Source organism: Wolffia australiana, chromosome 15 (genome assembly GCF_029677425.1).
Source record: "Wolffia australiana isolate 7733 chromosome 15, ASM2967742v1".
NCBI lineage: Eukaryota > Viridiplantae > Streptophyta > Magnoliopsida > Alismatales > Araceae > Wolffia > Wolffia australiana.
In genome coordinates, this window is record NC_135849.1 from 9955422 (window position 1) to 9974302 (window position 18881).

Consider the following 18881-nt stretch of genomic DNA (forward strand, 5'->3'; position numbering starts at 1 on the left):
AGTCACACACATATGACTAGGGGCGTTGATGTATATAATTTTACTTAATGGATTTTTATGAAAAATGATGTAACGTGACGTGCCAGGATCGAACGGCTCATCTTACACCACAAGGAGAGGAGGGCTGATCAGCGGAGCGGCAACACAGGGTGGCCGCGTCGATAATGGTGACTGGGTGAACCTCGGCTATGATTTGCTATAGGCGACAAAGACAGGCATCGATGGTGTAGAGCGGCGGCTGTATATGCGGCAACATGTACTTAGTGGAGGTGAGCTAGTGGCGGCATGTCATCTGGCGGTTGTCTCCCGTGAAGCTACTCTAGGAGACCGTAGCGGCAAGCATAGGACAATGCAAAGGCGCAGTGGCATAGGGCGGTTGCATCAAGGTACTATTGGACGTCAGCGATGGTGATGTTTGGCATCACTTTGATGATGAAGAGGGCTGTAAGCTAACTACTGGCGGACGGAGGTAGGCATCGGCGGCGTCAGCAGTGGCGATTCATCCTGCGATGGCATGTACTTCACGACGGTGAAGAGGCGGCAGCAGATCATCCGGTGATTGCTCTCCTCGAAATTACTCTAGAGAACACTAGGCGGGCGTGTGGCGCGTGTAGGCACGGCAGCGGGCTCGTAGGTGAGCACAGTGGCAAGGTTAGAGGCAACGCAACTAGGCGTAGTGACGGGCTAGGAGACAAGTGCACTAGCAAGGACGGTGGTGCAACTAGGCACGGTGACTGGTTCAGAGGCAAGTGTAGTGATGAGGACAACCGAGGTGCAGCCAGGCGTGGTGACAGGCTCGGAGGCGAGCGCAATGGCTCGGACGGCGATGGCGCATGTAGGCGTGGCAATGGCTTGGTGGCAAGCGTGGTGACGAGAACGGTGGCACAACTAGGCGCGGTGACGGGCTCAATGGTGAGCGCAAGGACAAGGATGGCGATGGCGCAGGTAGGCACTGCGGTGGCACGACGGCAGGACATGGTGGGAGATGCACCCCAAGCAGGCGACCACGCCCGCGATGGCATGGTCGCCGCTGCGGCTGCTACACGGCTGCGAGACTGCGCGGCTGCGCGGCTGCTGCTATAGCTTGGCACGCGGCTATGGGCGGCGGTTGCAGCTTTGCACACAGTTGCGCAGTTGTGCGGTTGCGGCTGATTCACGGTCACGTAGTTGCATGGATGTGCGACTACACGGCTGTGGCTGCGCGGTGGTGTGGCTGCACGGCTGCGCGGCTGCGTAGCTGCGTGGCTGCTTGGCTGCACGACTGCGGCTGAGCGGCTGCTTGCCCGTGGATGACAACTGCGGCTGCTGCGGGTGGCTGCGGTCACTGCGGCGGCTACTACGGTGTCTATGGCTGCTACGGCTGCTACGGGCGACTGCAGTCGCTCCAAAGGCAGAGGCCATTGTGGCGTCTACAAGCGCTCTAGCAGCTGCGGTCGCAGGCGTTCCAGTAGCTGCGGCCGTGGGCGTTCCAACAGCTACGGGCGCTACGGGCTACTGTGGCCACTCCAGCGGCTGTGGCCGCTCTGGCGGATGCAGCCTGCTCCGGCAGCTACGACCGCTCCTTGCAGCTGCGGCGGCGGAGCGCGGCAGGCGGTTGTGCTCTAGTCAGGTGGCGGCGTGGCAAAACCTGCGGATGGCGACGGCGGCGCCGGTATTGGCGTTGGCGGAGACGCCAACGCCGGCCATGGCAGCGGCGGCACTCTGGCGAAGGCTGCGATGATGCCCTAATTTTGAGGGCATTTTTGTAAATCTCCCAAACTCTAAACAAATAAAAAAACTTCTAAAAAAATAAAACTGAAAAAAAAACAAAGGACTACATTTTTCTTTATTTTCTTCTTGGCTCTTTTTCTTATGATGAGCAACCCCCCCCCCCTTTCTTATAGGGGAAATATGGGCCTTCCCCTTCAGAAAAAAGGAAGAAGGCTCAAAAGTTTAAAAGGGAGGGCCCAAATTAGGGGGAAAAAAATACAAATACACGCCGAGCGTGCAAAAAATGTAGAAGATATTTCTTCAAGGCTGGATGGTCCCTCATCAAAAAATCTTAACTTAAGTATAAATAGGGTAGGGGCACCCATTTTAGGTGCCTAGGCCAGGGCACCCCCCTTTCTTCCTTCTCATACTGTCCATCAACCAAGAATAATGTATTTATGGTGAGAAGATCTACAAGCTCTCCAAGAAGACTTGGAGAAAAGGAATTGGAGATCCAAGAGCTATAGCAATTCGAGTGGTGTAAAAATGACATAGGAGCAATAAAAATGCCCATCAAGATGACGTAATAGATTTTGACGTGCCAGGGATCACATGGATACATCTCGTGGCAAAACACATGAAAAACTCAAACCCATCTCTCTTGACGAACTGAGAAACAATAAATTTGTTTAGTGCACAAGTAATTTGATTAATATGCCTTGAATTCTGTTACAATTCTATAAACCCATTCACATGAGATTCCCAAAACTCCTGAAACTAAGAACCCATTCACAGTGGTTACTTGCATTATCAATCCTGTGAATTAAAATTCCAATCATTGAAAAATTTTACAAGGTTTTCCAAATGTTTATTGTGAGAGAAACTTCATCAACTTGTTGAAGCATTTCTCATTTTCCATTTCTGAGCATCAAACATCTTGACAAGTGAGCTTCATATTATCTTATCATGTTCTCTAGTGCTAGCAATGAATAATATTGTTGAAACATTGGATTTACAAACAACTAGAAGGTTATATTTGTGGTAATAATTTGTTTTAGATAAATTCATATTTCAAATCCATAATTATTCATGAGAATTCATTACTCCACCAAAATCTTGGTCAGATCACTCTGAAGACTAAGGATGAGAAGGTGTGTGTTTCCTATGGTGATCATCTAAAATATGGTTTAGTGCTATTATATTTTCGTTGTGTTATACATATTACAAATCTTCAATGCTACCTTCGTTTACTTGGAAATATTAAAGCGACCAATGCCATTATTATTTGTAAAATATACCATGGTGTTGGAGGTCGTTTATGTATTTAAAAACAAAAAAAATATGTTTAAATAATTCCATGATTCCATGGAAAATAGATTATACATAACACCTTAACATCTGATATAAAATAACAAAAATTCAAATTATCATAACAAAAAATCTTAAACATAGTCTGTTAGAAATAAAATTGTTGAATACACAACAAGATATTATTCCTATAAGCCACTCATGATTGAGCAATTCAAGATATGAACACAGAGTACAAAAAATAAAGCCATAAGAAGAAACAAAGAAATATTAGAAGGAGAGGTATATAGACGTAATAGAAAATTCATGCCATAAAACTAGTCTAGGATACTTTACTAGGCTTTTATGTGGAGTATCATGGCAATGAAGACTTTTTCCAATAACATGAAATTAGTTCAATAAAAAATTTTATTTATGCTGCATTTTACTTCTTACCTTTAGAATATATTCTTCCAGACTGAGTCATTCTGATGTAGAATATATTCCAAACTTTTGTGATATTCAACTTAAGCAGCTTGATTCAAATAAATTTATCAAGGTTACATTCACTATTTGGGAAAATCCCCACCCACAGGTTACATCACCCTTCCCCGTAGCTGGCATGTCCTTCTTTTTCCCTCTCTCTATTGGGGTTAACCAACCACCTAAAAATTCCGGTTCTTGCTCTTTTTATCCAATGATTCTAGTAGAAACATCTTATAGAGAAAAATCAAAGGTAGATACGAGTTTAATGTGCTCATGTTTTGTCAAGGTATTGCCAATTTCTCCATGGTCACTTTTCTCCCGTCTCATTGGGTGCCCTAGTAATTTTAAAGAGAAAAAAATCACTGCTGCAGATGTATAAGAATTAAGGACACCAAAATCTCTCACATCTACTGGCAGTAATTCAGACCCTTATTGAGACACAAAAGTTGCTAAGATAAAATACGACATTTGCCAAATATTTCATCATGATTACTGTTATGTCCGCAAAAATTATTGTAGACGACAAAAAAAGCACCACTGTTTAAAAAAAGCGACTACGGAGCATTATACGCTTACGTTATTCCGCGGAGCGTCAGACGCGCTGCAATTTCAAAATCCATACCAACGGCTATTCCGAAATAGCACCGTTGCCGGCCGAACTTTTTCGCAAGTTAAAGAGACGAAGCTCCTCAGAAGCCAAGAAATCGAACCTTTTCATCGCAAATTTCGCCTCCGATCTCCGATCCAAGAAAAAGCCAAGAAGAAACCTTCGATCTCCGCCAAGTAGAGCCGAAACTGTTCATCGCAAATTACGTCTACGATCTCAGATCGGAGTAGAAGCCACGAAATCCTCGATCTCCGCGAAGAAGAGCCGAAATTTTTCACCGCAAATTTCGCCTCTGATCTCAGATCAAAGAAGACGCCAAGCAATCTTCGATTTCCGGCAAGAAGACCGGAAACTTTTCATCGGAAATTACTTCGGCGATCTCAGATCGGAGAAGAAGCCAAGCAATCTTCGATCTCCGGCAAGAAGATCCGAAACTTTCCATCACAAATTTCATCTGCAGTCTCAGATCCAGGAAACAGCCAAGCAATCTTCTATCTACGCCAAGAAGATCCGAAACTTTCCATCACAAATTTCCTCTGCGATCTCAGATCCAGGAAGCAGCCAAGTAAAATTTTGGATCTCCGCCAAGAAGATCCGAACACAAATTTCCTCCGCGATCTCAGATCCAGGAAGCTGCCAAGCAAACTTCGATCTCCGCCAAGAAGATCCGAAACTTTCCACCGCAAATTCCGTCTGCGATCTCAGATCATCATCATCAGAAGATGGTGTACAGCTACACGCCGGCGTACTACTCGTCCGTCCACGAGACGATCACGGGGCTCTGCAAGAACATCCTCCCCTCGTTCAAGAGCAGGCGCCTGATCAGCCAGTCAGAGCGGAAGCTCGCCAAGCGCCAATCCGACAATATCAAATGGCAGCAGGAGTCCTTCCACCGGATCCTCAACCTCATAGGCCTCCACAAAGCCGGCATCACCACCGCCGACGAGCTCTCCTCCGCCCGATCCCGCCTCCTCCAAACCCTAATCTCCTCCTCCAACGACGACGAACAGGAACCCCCCGCCATCACCAGAGACAAGCTTCTCTTCCTCCAGGTCCGTCTTCTCTTCCTCTTCTCTTCGATCCGGTCGATCGCCATCGCCAACGATCTTCTTTGTTCTTCTCAGGAGCTTCTCTACGCCGATTGTATCTCCGCCGACGAGTACCACGCCACGAAGCAGCCGCTGCTCCGGAAGCTCGCCGCGCAGGGCGCGGAAGTCGATTGTAGGGACGTGATCGTCCGCCCGCGCGATCCGACGGCGGAGGAGTGGTCGGAGATCGATCTCCGCGACAAGGAGACGGCGCCGGAGAAGCCGCAGAGCAAGCCCAAGCTTCTTCTTCCCTCGATCAAGCGCGCCGTCTCCTTCGTCAAAACCTCCGCAACGAAAGCCAAGGAGAGCCGTTCGATCAAGCGATGGAAGCGCAGCGACGATGAATCCGCCACGCCGTATCTTCCCCCCGGCGAGCGATCCGACGAGCGCCCTGACACGAAGCGGATGAAGAAGAAGTTACATCCCGACGGCGCCCCCTCCGATTTCTTCATCGACAAGGTTTAAAATCTCATGGAATGTCACAAACCTTCGCGATCTGATCTGATCTGATCGTTCTTCGTTGTTCCTCCGAAGGTCCTAGGCGAGAACATCAAGAAGGAGCTCTCCAGGATTCAATCCGAACTCCACGCCACCAATCCGAATCTCGCCTTCTCGTAAGCGAATCGCCTCTCCGGCTCCATTTCTGATCTTCGATCCTGCGACTGAAAGAAATCTGTATCTTTGTGACGGCAGGGACGATCAGATCGAGGCGATATCCACCAGGCTGCCGGTTGAAAAGGCCGATTTGGAGAGATTCTTCCCAAAGTAAGAATAAGAGGAGAGATTGGAATCAAGGAACGAACCTCCATTGCTGGTTCTTACTGTTCTTGCCTTCTCCTCAGGACGTGGTGCGACAGGTACGGTGGGGTGGTGCTCGATGTCGTCAAGAAGGAGTTCAAGGACCACGTCGCCTCGAATCTGTTCGATGAAAAACCCAGGAGCTGCTTTGCGTACAACCCCTTCATCGACGAAGATGACGTTGAATTCCGTCGTTGAGTGAGTTTCTTTTTACTAGTTTGATTTCCGCATGCTCGTGGAGAAGATCAACGAGATCTTCTCCCACCCCACTGCTAATTGTTATTTTGAAATCATCAAGAAAGAGTTTGCGCCTTCCAAAAGGGGCGATTAGGACTTGAAACTATTTCATTAGAGTAAACGCAGAGTCTGGGTGGGGATTTAGGTATTTACATTGACATAGTATGAGATTATGCCATAACCTTGGGCGTTAGTCGCCGGAGACGTCCCTCCGGCAAAGAGGGCAGACACTACATTCGAGAAGAACGGAGTTATAATTAGTTCCCAAGAACGATTACTAGAACGATTACTAGATGAGAGTGATTTTTTACCCATGGATCTCGGTGAGCCACTTATCTACACATGATTTGTGGTACTCATGTTGACAAGGAAGAACTCTGATTCCATCGCCTTCTTCGTACTCGTCCAAGCAGATGTAGCACCTGTTCATTGACCGATGGGTAAAGTCTCTAAGAAAATGCATGGATGAATGAGACCATAAATAAAAACTTACTGTGGAGCATCGCTATTTTCTGCTACTGTAGACTTCTTGTGATTTTTCAGCGGTAACGAATTAACAACGGATGCTGAGGCCGGATTAGACCTCGCTGAAAATGAGAATGGAGATGGCTGCCGATGGATTTCATCCAACACCTGAAATATCAATTCAAGTGTAACACTCATAAGCCTTTTTATTAATTTTTTTGGAAGAAAGCAGTTTTTTAAACATCCTAAATTCAGTGAATTATGGTTGAAACGGATGCCCACCTCAAATAAGGCCTCTGCAAGCATGATTATCCGCGAGATGCTCGCGCGAGTGCCGGGCCCTTCGGCCACCATTACTGTTTCACAAGAACATGTGCCGGATCGATGAAGTCCGGACGGGCAAAGCGCAGACTGTTGACTTTCGAGGTCGGTATCGTTACGAGCCGACGACTCCTGCGCAATTATACAATAAAGTTAGACAATGGTGGAGAGATAAAGCATGAATCATTGAGTTAAATGGGATGATATTTACTTCTGTGCTAATACCCATATCATGGAGCCAACGATCATGAGCTGCTGAGTCATCAGCCTCATCCGTGGTTAAGAATCTTGATGGAGAGGCAGCCCTCCCTGAACTTGGTCGGGAAAAGGATTCCCAAATCACCCTTCTACCACTATTCCCGGCACCGAGATTTCTGCTGTACACTGAAGATACTGTCAATATGTCAACGTGGACTATGTTTCCACTTCCCCGTTGACTTCTGATGGGATCTTCAATTGAAGAGTGAGGAGAGTCAAGGTCGAGCCAAGATCGACGAACCCAATGAGTAACAGCTTCTGGGTTTCTCGAAGGACGAGACGCGTTGATGTCTCCTATCACTGGTGAGATGATGCTCAGGGGCGAAGAATTATTCCTCTCTGAGATGTTCCTCAAGGGAAAATCTGATATACGGTCGTCGGGTTCTGTTGCCATAGGCTGAGGCGACGCGGAGATGCCGCTTTCAGGAGACATTACATGGGACACCTCCTCTGCTGATGTCTGCAAATTTCCATGAAGATGAGAAACAGAAATTGTTGAATTTCCTGTTCCAGTTGAGCTGGAACGGTCTTCTTCATTGATCTGTAAGTGTAGGACGTCCCAGGATTAAATTTTCCACATTTTGGAGCCGATTATAGATAAAGTGAATTGGAGAAAAAACAGGACAGACCAATCCAGGATAGAGAGCCGGTTACAGTGCGTCAAATCATTAAGATGAATGCGGAAAAAAACGGACGAAAGAACTGGAATGTAGCAAGAAAAGGAAAACTTGGGAAAACATAAGAATTTTTTAAAAAATCACGCATTCAGAAAGCATAAGACTCGATGAACATGACTCAATCCGCATCACCACTGTTTTGATTAAGGCTGTAAAGTAACAACCAGTGCGGTCAAATCCAGGGGCAGTTAATCCATGCGAAAAAAAGAATTAACCAGAGGATCGATGCTAGATCGGTTTCTGGAATGACAATTATGCCGTCATAGGATCGATGCGAGATCTTCCACCCGGCAAATGCAGTTTTCAAACTAGAATTTCCAAATAAATATCTTTATCTTCAAATCATTACAGATTAATCGAATTCTTCATAAATAATCCCCCTCCGTTTGACCAGCGCCCCACCACTTACCCAAAAATCTGCTCCGATTATAGTATCTATATCGAAATACATCACTGCCGACTATATGAGAAATAGAGACGAAAAAAACCGTCAACTTTTGGGGACGGATCCCCACGCAAAGCCTCCTATTGTCGCAGGCAAACAAGTCTATTTCCCAATTAGTCATAAATCTTCAAGTAGGCCACCGAAATTTTCCAAGAAAAAAGAACATTTAAGTATGTACTCTGAAGACTTGTCGTCTATGCAGGGCTGATTGGGGCCCAAGGGTACCACAGAAAACTAATGCCCGAATAAAACCCAATGAACAAGTAGGTTTCTCACCCCCCCCCCCCCCCCACCCCCACCCTTCAAAAAATGTCGAGAAAAGAGGAAGGGTATAGAAGTGTGGATAAACACCGATTGTTGTAGAACAGGACGAAAAAACGAAGAACAAACCTGAGAATACTCATCATCGGAGTAGGAGGTGCCGCAGAGAAGACTGCATAGACTAAACCTGGGTCGAGGCACGTCCGTTCCTGCTGAGTTCAACGGCCGCGGCCCCGATCGACTGGCCCCCGACCCCATACTAAAAATTTCTCCGATTCTAGAAATCTCCCCTCAATTGATTTCACGAGCTGCGCAAATGCAAAAGAAGGACCAGAAAGAAACACTGAAGCTATCGAGTGGAAAAAAGTCATAGTATTAAATCATACTTCCATCAACAGTCGCTTAACGCGATCTTCCTACAAGACCCTCACCACCGACGGCTCAAACAAGTTTTTAGAAGCGGCATAGAAGGGTAATCCAGTCATATTTTGCCCAAGACGACAAGATATTTTCGAATATAAATGCATTAATTACATCATAAAAGAGAGAGAAAACCGCAAATTACTTCATTTTTTATGGTACCGGGAGGGCCGTCAGTCGCCCTCCGAACAAGCCAACCACGGAAGAGGCTACATTCATGCATATAGAATAATACAGAACAATTTAGAAGTATAAGTCTCGGGAATAGGATGCTGACCGGACGGCGGCTATGGCCTGTAGGGAGATCTGAGGGCAATCCTCCACCGTCAGATTAAGCAGCTTCTTTGGGCCTGGCCCAATAAGCGATAACAGCCCATTATCTGTGATCCCAGAGCACTCTCGCAGAGTCAAAGTCTCCAAACAAGGCAACGCGTTGACCAGACGCAGGCCTTCGTCGCTGAAGTCATGACAACAGACGAGCTCCAACTCCTTCAGAGAGACAGATTTCAAAGCCATGGCGATCAGATGAGAGTCCATCAGCCCAAAACACTTGTTTATGGCGAGTTTCTTCAAGCTCCCGCAACTGGGTAGCAGTAATGAGAGGCCTTCTCCATCCAGAAGCTCGCAGTTCTTCAAACGAATCTCCTCCATAGCCTCGCAAGATGAAGGAGAATTAACTGAATTTCTCCCATGGCGGTTGTTCCGGTCTCTGTAGTTAGAATCGATCTCAAGATCCAAACGCCGCAGTCTCCGCAGACCAGATCCGAGCTTCATGATGTCGTGCTCGAAGATGGCTTTGCAGTTCTTGACGGTGAGATCTTCAAGAACACCGAATTTGCCCAGATAATCTAGCCATTCAGAGCTCCTCAGCTTCATGCATCGGGAAAGATGGAGCTTGGAGAGATTCTTGCAGCCGACGACGAGGGTGAGCAGGCCGTTGGAGCTGATGGAAGGGGCGAAGTTGAGTTGCAGAGATCTGAGGTGCTTGAAGGAGGAGAGGTGGCTGAGGCCTGAGTCTGTGATGAAGGAGCAGAAATTTAGGGTTAGGGTTTCAAGGGAGGGACTGAGAGTGGGGAGAAGGAGAAGGCCTTGATCGTCTAGTTGATTTCCATGGCTCGGAGTCCAGCCGGGGTATGCGATTTCTATACTCTTCAAGTGCGGGAAGCGCATGCAGAGCAGATTTAGGGCTTCGATGGCAGGATGAAGGCCGCAGCCGACTCGAAGGGATCCTCTTTGATCTCCGTCGACTGAGTGGAATCGTTTGCAGACCAGCGCGGCAGAGTTCATGTCTTTGGTGTTGTCGATCTTCAGTAGAATCTCGGCGAGAATCGACGACGGAAGTTCGTCCATTTTGTGATGATGAATCCCCGGAGTCACCTAGATTGGGATTTGGAGTGAAAATTCCTTCGTCAGAGTATGGTAGAAATAAATTTGTAGAAGGTGATTTCCTCGCAATGCGGATTGATCTAAGCTTCTGCGTAATCTATCCAGATTTGATACTCTCGGTCACGCATATCCTTCGCAATCAGTGGAAGAGATAAAACACGAGGAAGATGAACATTGGTGAAGGCGACGATTGAACATCAGACATCGGACGCAGGGAAAAGATATAAACCACGAATCGAACACCGTCGGCTCCTTCTGTCGGAGTTTAGGAATCATCGCGGCAAACTTTTTTTGCTTTTCTCTATCCTGAAGACGAATGTTTCCATCGTAATTGTGGACAAAAAGATTATGATCAAACGCCCAAGCTTATCGTCCAAAATCCGCGGAAGAGATAAAACACGACGAACAGAACATTGTAGGAGACGTCTGAAAAACAGAAATCGGTCTTAGTTTGAAAATATTGGTAAAATTCCTTCCACATAGCGTTTTTCTTCCATTGAATTTTAAGAATCATTGCCGCAAGTTTCTCGGTTTTCCTCTATCAGGAAGATGAATGTTTCGTTGGTCAGACAGCTAAATAGCCAACAATTTGAAGAACAAGAACATACTTCTAAGCTTAATCAAACGAAACAAACCAGAAGAATTGACGAACTTGAAGATCACGACAGACGCAGGCGGACAGTTCTGTTCGAACAGCAGCACCCTGGCAAAAATATCAACCAACGCGATTTGTTTTATCGAAGCTTTAATACCTTCCTTATTTTCAAATACTCGCGTACTTATAAAAAATAAGCCCACTCGTGCATACTAATGGGCTTCTAAAGCGGCCCATTAATATTTTTAATATTTACATCCCTTCTGTCTACTTCACGTCGCTGTCGAAGAACAGAGCAGAAGCGAAGACCGTGAGCTGTCACAGCGGAAGAACAGTCATCGCGGCGTAGATTATCGCCAGTAAATCGACGATCAGAGGTTTGAAAACCAGGTTTTAGCTCTTCTATTTCGCATAGTTGAGGATCAAATTACTAGTTCCTGTCGGGGACCGGCGACTTTATGTTTATTCTATTATTCCAATCGAGCATCTACATAACGTGCTGCCAATCAATCGGCAAATGTCAATGCGGGCCAGATCCGAATTGAAATCTGATAGTTACGCAACTGGAAGGCGAAGTCGTCTTAAGGCCTCTTCCGGAAACGTTTTTCCTGCCTAAGATCTGATCTTTGTGGCGAAGTTTGAAGGATGGGTTGCGAAAGTTTCTTCTATTCCTTGCTCATATCGATTTCAGCCGCGCTCATAACCTACAACATCTTGGTTTCGTCCACTGCTCCATTTAAATCCGGATTCCCTGGCCATGGACTCTCGATTTTGGATTCTACCTTTCATGGTTTCAGTGGTGTTGATCCTGTCGTTGAGATGCCCTCGTATATGAGGAAATCCAGAGGGGGAGACAAGAAGAAGAGGCTGTTTCATACGGCTGTTACCTCCTCAGACGCTGTGTACAATACTTGGCAGACGAGGATCATGTATTACTGGTACAAGAAATTCCAAGATAAGCCTGGATCTGAGATGGGCGGATTCACCAGGATCTTGCACTCGGGAAGGCCGGACAAGTATATGGATGAAATCCCCACCTTCGTCGCCGATCCTCTCTCATCAAATGTGCATCAGGTATCAATTCTTCGTTCTATCGATCTTTTTGCCGTTTTCATCCGAATTGATCGCCTACTTTCCTTGCCGGATTTTATAGAATGACCGAATTGTATTGTGCTAATCCTCGATAATTCACAATATCGGGAGATCTCTCAGACACCCAATGGATTCAGACGAAATTTTCTAGCGCTTTTTTCCCGATTTACTATGGCATGCTTTGGATAGGCTATTATCCTGAGCATCATCCATAGTTTATTTAAATTATGAAGAACTATCAGATACAAGGGTTAACTTTGCCTGATTCATGCTGTGATAAAGAATATCTAAATGTCTATCTTATTCTCCAATTCGTCAAGAAACTTAAAATAATATGTAATTCTGCAATTTCAGGGTTACGTTGTTTTGAACAGGCCTTGGGCATTTGTCCAGTGGCTTCAGAAGGCAAAAATTCAAGAAGAGTAAGTCAACCTTTGGCCTTCGGGATTTGAGAGAAGTTTCGTTCCTTGTCTAAACCAATCTGTTTACCTTTTTTTCTAACCGATGCAATTTCAACTGGTCTGTTCTTGCAGTTATATCCTGATGGCAGAGCCTGATCATCTTATAGTCAAACCTATACCAAACCTGGCCAAAGGCGGTCTGGCTGCTGCGTTCCCTTTTTTCTACATTGATCCCCCAAGGTTTGAATCAGTCCTGAGGAAGTTCTTCCCCGTTGAAAAAGGCCCAATCAAAAAAGTTGATCCCATTGGGAACTCGCCTGTCATCATAGATAAGGTAACTTTAATTCAGTGAAAATCAAGTGAAGAAAGAAATCCAGTGGTGGCTACTCTAATTTATGATTTTTTATTATAAAAAAAATTATGTAGGAGTCCCTAAAGAAGATTGCTCCCACATGGATGAATATCTCACTGGCCATGAAGAACGACAAGGCTGCAGATAAAGCTTTCGGCTGGGTGCTTGAGATGTAATGGCTCTCTTCGCCGCATTTCCCTTATAATTCTCGCATGCTGTCTAATCTTTATCAATTTTTCTTAAACTTGAAGGTATGCCTATGCTGTTGCGTCTGCTCTTCACGGGGTAGATAATATTTTGCACAAGGATTTCATGCTCCAGGTTACTTTTTTTACCTTACTTCATCTGTCACTCTTTCTAGTTTATCATATAAACTGAGCATCCCTTGTTTCTTGGTTGTTATTAGCCTCCTTGGGATCTAACAATTGGGGATAAGTATATCCTTCATTACACCTACGGTTGTGACTATGATCTGCAGGTAATGAACTCTCTGCCATTGAACTGTGCTTTTGACTGCCCATAAAATCAAAATTTTCCCTCTTATATTGCTATCAACGACAGGGGCGGGGAACGCCTGGCAAATTTGGGGAGTGGAGATTTGATAAGAGATCCTACAGTGAACGACCACCACCAAAGAACCTCGCCATGCCTCCAAAGGGTGTACCAGAGAGCGTGGTATGTCATTCATCTACCATTTTTATACCTTTTTGATGTGGTCCAGTAATTCATTACAATATTCTCGGCATCTGATGATGGGGAAATCAATTAAAGTTTCTAATCCTCTTCAGTAAGAAAGAAATTGTATGAGATGATACGTTTGATATTCATTTTCTGTTATGTTACTGATGTCGAATGATTTATCTAAGGGAAAATTACTGACCAAATAATCTTGGAGATTTTCCTTTTCTCAAACGTCCGCCATTCTCTGTATTTTTATTTTATCATGCGTTTATAACTAACTAAAATCAAATAATCATCTAAGAAATAACACTCACGTTTGTGGCTTGTTCCTGCGATTCGCAGGTGACCCTGGTGAAGATGGTGAATGAAGCAACGGCTAACATTCCGAACTGGGAATCATGAGAAATGTGAGCCGCTCATCTTGGGCCAGATCTTCAGATCATGTACCTCTCGAGAAATGGGTTGGGTCATATAGAGTATATTTATCTTTTCTCAGAGTAAAACTTATTCACTAGTGCTATCTATATACCTGTGAGGTGCAGAAAAATTGGCGTGGTTACTTTCTGGCCCTGTATCACTTTCTTACCTAACAAAAATTGGACAAGGAAGACATGAATTCTCTCTACTTTTATTGCTCTTAGGGTATCTGTCTCTCCCTCTCTCTCCCTCTCTCTCTCTCTCTCTCTTTCTCTTTTTTCACTTTATTTCTTTCTCCATTGTGAGTGGGCCACGTTCTATAAGTGGCCCACATGGGAGTTCTTTCATTTTATTCGAATTTCACTTAAGAAAAATCCCACGTGTGAGCCTTTAAGTGACTCACACGTGGGACCTTGTAATGGGGCCTCTTAAAAGGCCCCAAGCCCTAGCCGTCAAAAACACTTTCTTTGTTTTTGTTCTTTTTGTCTACAAGACTGTGTCTCAGGCGCCGCCCTTGGCTGGAGCTTCTCCTCTCCTCAACATCTCTCTATTTCTCCCAAACTAACATGGTATCAGAGCACCTCTGATCCTCGAAGGGCTCATCAACTGGAGCAGATCAAGTCGTTGTTGGAGGTGTTCCCTGTTGCTGTTAGCTCGTCTCAGATTTCCTCAAGCTCTGTCTGCAATGCCAAACAATGGCGATGAAAGTTTGGCTACTGTTGATGAAGGACTGAGTGGAGTTAGACAAGGAGAGTCTGACTCGCCTCAAGTTCAAGATGCTGGTCGTCCTAACTTTATTTTTCCCCCACCAGAAGTCAAGTTTGATGGGGGAAATATGTTTGAGTGGTCCAAGATGGTCACTCTCACTCTGTATGGATGCCAGCTGGGAGACCACTTGACAGATGATCCAAGAGCTGCATCGGATCCAGAGTACAAAAAATGGAGGGCTGAGGAATCTCTGATCCTCAGCTGGATGCTCAGATCGATGACACCAGAGATGCGGCGAGATTTCCTCTACTGTGATACAGTAAAAGAAATGTGGGATGATATTCAGAAATTCAGTGAAGAACAGAGTCATGACTGGAAGATTTACGAGTTAAATGTCCAGGCGACTCAAGCACGTCAAGGGACGGACAATGTACTTCAGTACTCCTCAAAACTGAAAGCAGTCTGGAGAGAAATTGACTACTTGTGGCCCACTCACAACCCACAGTCAGTGGAGTGGCAGTATATTTTGAAGCATAGATTATTTACTTTTCTGATGGGTCTCAATCCCACGTATGAATCTGTGAGGAGCCAGCTCCTGCACAGAGAAAAATTGCCTAGTCTGGAAGAAGCTATTGGAGCAATCAGACAGGCAGAGAGTCGACTGCGTGTTGCCTCTGATCCTCAGACTCAAGATTCCGCTGCATTTTTATCAAGGAAGCCAGAGGCTAAAGCGGCTCCAAATACGAGCTGGCCCACTCGTCCATCGCCACCTAACTCGACTGCTTCACCAGAAGGGGAAGACAGTCGTGATGCACTGTTCTGCGCCTACTGCAAAAGGCGTCGACATACTAAAGAGAATTGTTGGAAGCTAGCATGGAAGAATCAGAACGCAGGGAAGAAGGCTTATGTATCTACTTCCCAACCACAAAACTCTGGAGCAGCTGGGACGAGTCAAGCAGTTGAAGAAGTGCAAGAAAAACTCAGCTCTACCTCATTGGCAAAGTCAGGTAATTCCTCTCCCCATGATTGGATTGTCGATACTAGGGCAACAGATCATATGTCCCCAGATGCGTCGCAATTCAGCGAGCATAGCCCTGCTGAAGTGACACATAGAGTCCAAACAGCTGGAGATGGTTATCTGTCAGTAAAGGGAGTTGGAAAGATTCGGGTTCCCCCCCTTGGGCTCCTCAAAGAAGTCTTACATGTAGAGGGCCTAAGGATAAACTTGATATCTATACAAAAAGTAGTTGATGATTTGGGTTGCCAATTTATTCTGGACAGTGATGACTGTTTTTTGTATGACAAGGTCTCCGGGAGGAAGATCTCATCCTTTAGGAGGGAAGGTGGCTTACTCATCCTTGATGGCTTGCCTCGACAGTGCATGGTGTCACAACATACGATCACCAAGGAGGAAAGGGTGATCCGTCTACATCAACGGATGGGACACCCTCCTTTTGACTTACGTAAGACTTGTTATCCCTCTATGTTTAATGGGATTTTAGCTGAAAAATTGTTTTGTGAGGCCTGTTGTATGGCCAAACTTCGAAGAACTACTTTTAAATTTATGGATGATCGCTGCTCTTCCCCGTTTGATTGTATACACAGTGATGTTTGGGGGCCCTGCCCAGTGGAGAGTTTAACGGGCAGTCGTTATTTCATTGTGTTTGTTGACGACTACAGTCGGGCGATGTGGCTATACTTGCTGAAATCTAAAGCAGAAGTGCCAACAGTAATTATCGAATTCTGCAGTTTAATTCAGAATCAGTTTGGGAAGAAGATCAAACGTTTTCGATCTGATAGTGGAACTGAGTTCCTCAATGCCGAAGTTAAGTCGTACTTTATGAGCCAGGGGATTATACATGAGACGTCATGTATTAACACCCCTCAGCAAAATGGGCTAGCTGAGTGGCGTTTGGGTTACACATTGGCCACTGCCAGGTCACTATTATTTCAAGCAAAGTTGTCCAAGAAATACTGGGGAGAGGCGGTACAGACAGCAGCCTATCTGATTAACAGAATTCCTATGAAAGTCATTGATCTTAATAGTCCCCTGGATCGACTACGAGAATTTTTTCCGAAAGTTCGTCTGTTCTCTGGACTTCCTGCTCGAGTATTCGGATGTGTGGTGTATGTGCATCAGAATTTAGGCAAACTTGACCCACGAGCAATCCGTTGCATATTTGTTGGATACTCTGGGACTCAAAAGGGATATAGGTGCTTTCACCCTCCTTCAAGAAGATTCTTTGTGTCGGCAAATGTGGTGTTTAACGAGACAGAACTGTACTCCACTGCTGAAAATGTGTCTGCGACAACCCAGACTGAACAAGGCTCACACGTATTTGAATTTCTACGTCATTTGACTCCTGATCAAACCCATTGTTCTACTGCCACTCCAGCTGGGGAGATCGAGGTCAACACAAGCGGGCAGATAGTTGATGATGCCGAAGATGAATTGATTCAGCCTTCGGATGAGCAGGGTGAACCAGCGGGAGCTATGGACAATCAAATTAATCCTGAGGAAGAATTGACCCAAGAAGTTCCGGAACACTCACTAGAAGATGCAGTTGCAGATACGAATGTAGAAGCACCGGATGATGACTCAGGTTGGCCTATAGCATTGAGGAAGGGAGTAAGGTCGTGCCGAGCTAAGGCGAAGTACCCGATCAGCCATTACGTGAAATATGAAAGACTGAGCAGTCAGTATCGGAGTTTTCTCACTCTGCTGGGCGAAATTGTTGTTCCAGACAGAGTCGAGGATGTCCTCCGAGATCCGGGTTGGAAAGCAGCTATGGATGATGAAATGTATGCTCTCATGAAGAATGACACTTGGGAGATTACTTCCCTGCCCAAGGGAAAGAAGGCAGTGGGATGTCGATGGGTGTTCACACCCAAATTTCTGGCAGATAGAACGTTGGAAAGGCTCAAGGCCAGACTAGTGGCAAAGGGTTACACACAAACAGAGGGAATTGATTATGGTGAGACATTCGCGCCAGTAGCAAAGTTTAACACCGTCCGAGTCTTGATTGCACTTGCAGCTAAGTGTGATTGGGAAATTTTTCAGTTTGATGTGAAGAACGCATTTCTCCATGGAGAGTTGGAAGAAGAAGTCTATATGCAGCTTCCCCCGGGATATCGATTGACAGAAAAACCAAATCAAGTATGTCGACTGAAGAAGGCTCTGTATGGGTTGAAACAATCACCGAGGGCATGGTTTGGACGCTTCACCAAGGCCATGGTAGAATTGAATTACTATCAAGCTAGAGGAGATCATGCTCTCTTTATCAAGAAGGGAGCAGGTGGAGCAGTTACTGTTCTACTAGTCTATGTGGACGATATACTTGTTACTGGTGGAGATATAGAAGAAATTGATCGATTGACCAAGGCACTGTCCAAACAATTTGATATGAAGGAACTTGGACCATTGAAGTATCTTTTGGGTATTGAGGTTGCATACTCCAACGAAGGTATTTCTCTCAGCCAACATAAGTATACGTTGGATCTACTGCAGGAAACTGGGCAATTGGGGTGTAAGCCAGCGACAACCCCCCTTGATATTAATGTAAAGATTGGAAAAGGAGATGATGGAGCGGCGGTAGACAAACATCTTTATCAAAGGTTGATTGGGAAACTGATTTACCTCAACCATACAAGACCAGATATCTCGTATGTTGTCAGCCTATTGAGTCAGTTCATGAGTGAGCCATATGAAATTCATTTGCGAGCAGCTTACAGGATTCTAGCATATTTGTAATTCACTGTTGGACAAGGACTTCTATTCACTCGTGAAGGAGGTCTGACGTTAGAAGCCTATACTGACTCTGATTGGGCCGGGTCGGTGATTGATCGTCGCTCTACATCCGGTTACTGTACACTCTTGGGTGGTAGTTTGGTCACTTGGAGGAGTAAGAAGCAGAAGGAAGTCTCTCTGTCTAGTGCGGAAGCTGAACTTCGAGCACTTAAGCGGGGTGTCTCAGAATGTCGCTGGTTGAAGCATTTGTTGGAGGATATTGGATTATATGATGGTGAAGGAATCAAACTCTACTGTGACAATCAGTCTGCCCTTGCAATTGCCAGAAATCCTGTTCAACATGACAGGACCAAGCATATGGCCATTAATCGGCATTATCTTTCGGAGAACATTGATCGGGGAATCATTCGACCAGAGTACATTCCATCCGTCGACCAAAAAGCCGACATCTTCACCAAGCCT

At 45.5% G+C, this 18881-nt stretch overlaps 3 protein-coding genes across 11 annotated transcripts; 2 read left to right on the forward strand and 1 right to left on the reverse strand.

Moving 5' to 3' along the window:
* Positions 1 to 3908: 3908 nt before the first annotated feature.
* LOC144712963 (F-box/LRR-repeat protein 14-like) lies at positions 3909 to 11187 on the reverse strand. 8 transcript variants are annotated; one of them, XR_013583913.1, is made up of 10 exons: positions 9317 to 9457; positions 8749 to 8927; positions 7190 to 7777; positions 6940 to 7110; positions 6686 to 6825; positions 6504 to 6614; positions 6346 to 6422; positions 5961 to 6224; positions 5645 to 5881; positions 3909 to 5548 (listed from the first exon to the last, which is right to left on the reverse strand). XR_013583913.1 is itself a non-coding variant. In XM_078587404.1 (7 exons), exons 2-7 carry the CDS (start codon positions 8875 to 8877, stop codon positions 6383 to 6385), a joined length of 1098 nt encoding a protein of 365 aa, XP_078443530.1. In that variant the 5' UTR covers positions 8878 to 8927; positions 9317 to 9457; the 3' UTR covers positions 6283 to 6382. The 8 variants fall into 8 exon arrangements, 7 of the variants coding, with proteins under 7 accessions (XP_078443530.1, XP_078443525.1, XP_078443526.1 ...); XM_078587404.1 differs by lacking the exons at positions 3909 to 5548; positions 5645 to 5881; positions 5961 to 6224 and having other exon boundaries at positions 6283 to 6422; positions 7190 to 7696; XM_078587399.1 differs by lacking the exons at positions 3909 to 5548; positions 5645 to 5881; positions 5961 to 6224 and having other exon boundaries at positions 6283 to 6422.
* LOC144712965 (uncharacterized) lies at positions 4792 to 6298 on the forward strand. Of its 2 annotated transcripts, XM_078587407.1 has the most exons (5): positions 4792 to 5121; positions 5194 to 5616; positions 5692 to 5771; positions 5851 to 5922; positions 6000 to 6298. In XM_078587407.1, the coding sequence occupies exons 1-5, from the start codon at positions 4792 to 4794 to the stop codon at positions 6151 to 6153; spliced, it is 1059 nt and encodes a 352-aa protein (XP_078443533.1). In that variant the 3' UTR covers positions 6154 to 6298. The 2 variants fall into 2 exon arrangements, with proteins under 2 accessions (XP_078443533.1, XP_078443532.1); XM_078587406.1 differs by having other exon boundaries at positions 4792 to 5616.
* A 235-nt stretch (positions 11188 to 11422) lies between the features above and the next one.
* On the forward strand, positions 11423 to 14186 carry LOC144712966 (hydroxyproline O-arabinosyltransferase 1-like). The gene is made up of 8 exons (XM_078587409.1): positions 11423 to 12094; positions 12467 to 12534; positions 12646 to 12847; positions 12940 to 13037; positions 13117 to 13186; positions 13272 to 13343; positions 13427 to 13540; positions 13889 to 14186. Exons 1-8 carry the CDS (start codon positions 11666 to 11668, stop codon positions 13946 to 13948), a joined length of 1113 nt encoding a protein of 370 aa, XP_078443535.1. The 5' UTR covers positions 11423 to 11665; the 3' UTR covers positions 13949 to 14186.
* Positions 14187 to 18881: the final 4695 nt, after the last annotated feature.

What these genes read in the sequence shown, in the direction of transcription:
- LOC144712963 (XM_078587399.1), bottom strand. Translation starts at nt 8,877, where the DNA reads ATGGGGTCGGGGGCCAGTCGATCGGGGCCGCGGCCGTTGAACTCAGCA. An exon ending in CCGATGATGAGTATTCTCAG is followed by an intron (nt 7,778 to 8,748) that starts GTTTGTTCTTCG and finishes CTACACTTACAG; the next exon opens with ATCAATGAAGAAGACCGTTC. An exon ending in GAAAATAGCGATGCTCCACA is followed by an intron (nt 6,615 to 6,685) that starts GTAAGTTTTTAT and finishes GTCAATGAACAG; the next exon opens with GTGCTACATCTGCTTGGACG.
- LOC144712966 (XM_078587409.1), top strand. Translation starts at nt 11,666, where the DNA reads ATGGGTTGCGAAAGTTTCTTCTATTCCTTGCTCATATCGATTTCAGCC. An exon ending in CGCCTGTCATCATAGATAAG is followed by an intron (nt 12,848 to 12,939) that starts GTAACTTTAATT and finishes AAAATTATGTAG; the next exon opens with GAGTCCCTAAAGAAGATTGC. An exon ending in TTCGGCTGGGTGCTTGAGAT is followed by an intron (nt 13,038 to 13,116) that starts GTAATGGCTCTC and finishes TTAAACTTGAAG; the next exon opens with GTATGCCTATGCTGTTGCGT.
- LOC144712965 (XM_078587406.1), top strand. Translation starts at nt 4,792, where the DNA reads ATGGTGTACAGCTACACGCCGGCGTACTACTCGTCCGTCCACGAGACG. An exon ending in CCGATTTCTTCATCGACAAG is followed by an intron (nt 5,617 to 5,691) that starts GTTTAAAATCTC and finishes GTTCCTCCGAAG; the next exon opens with GTCCTAGGCGAGAACATCAA. An exon ending in AATCCGAATCTCGCCTTCTC is followed by an intron (nt 5,772 to 5,850) that starts GTAAGCGAATCG and finishes TTGTGACGGCAG; the next exon opens with GGACGATCAGATCGAGGCGA.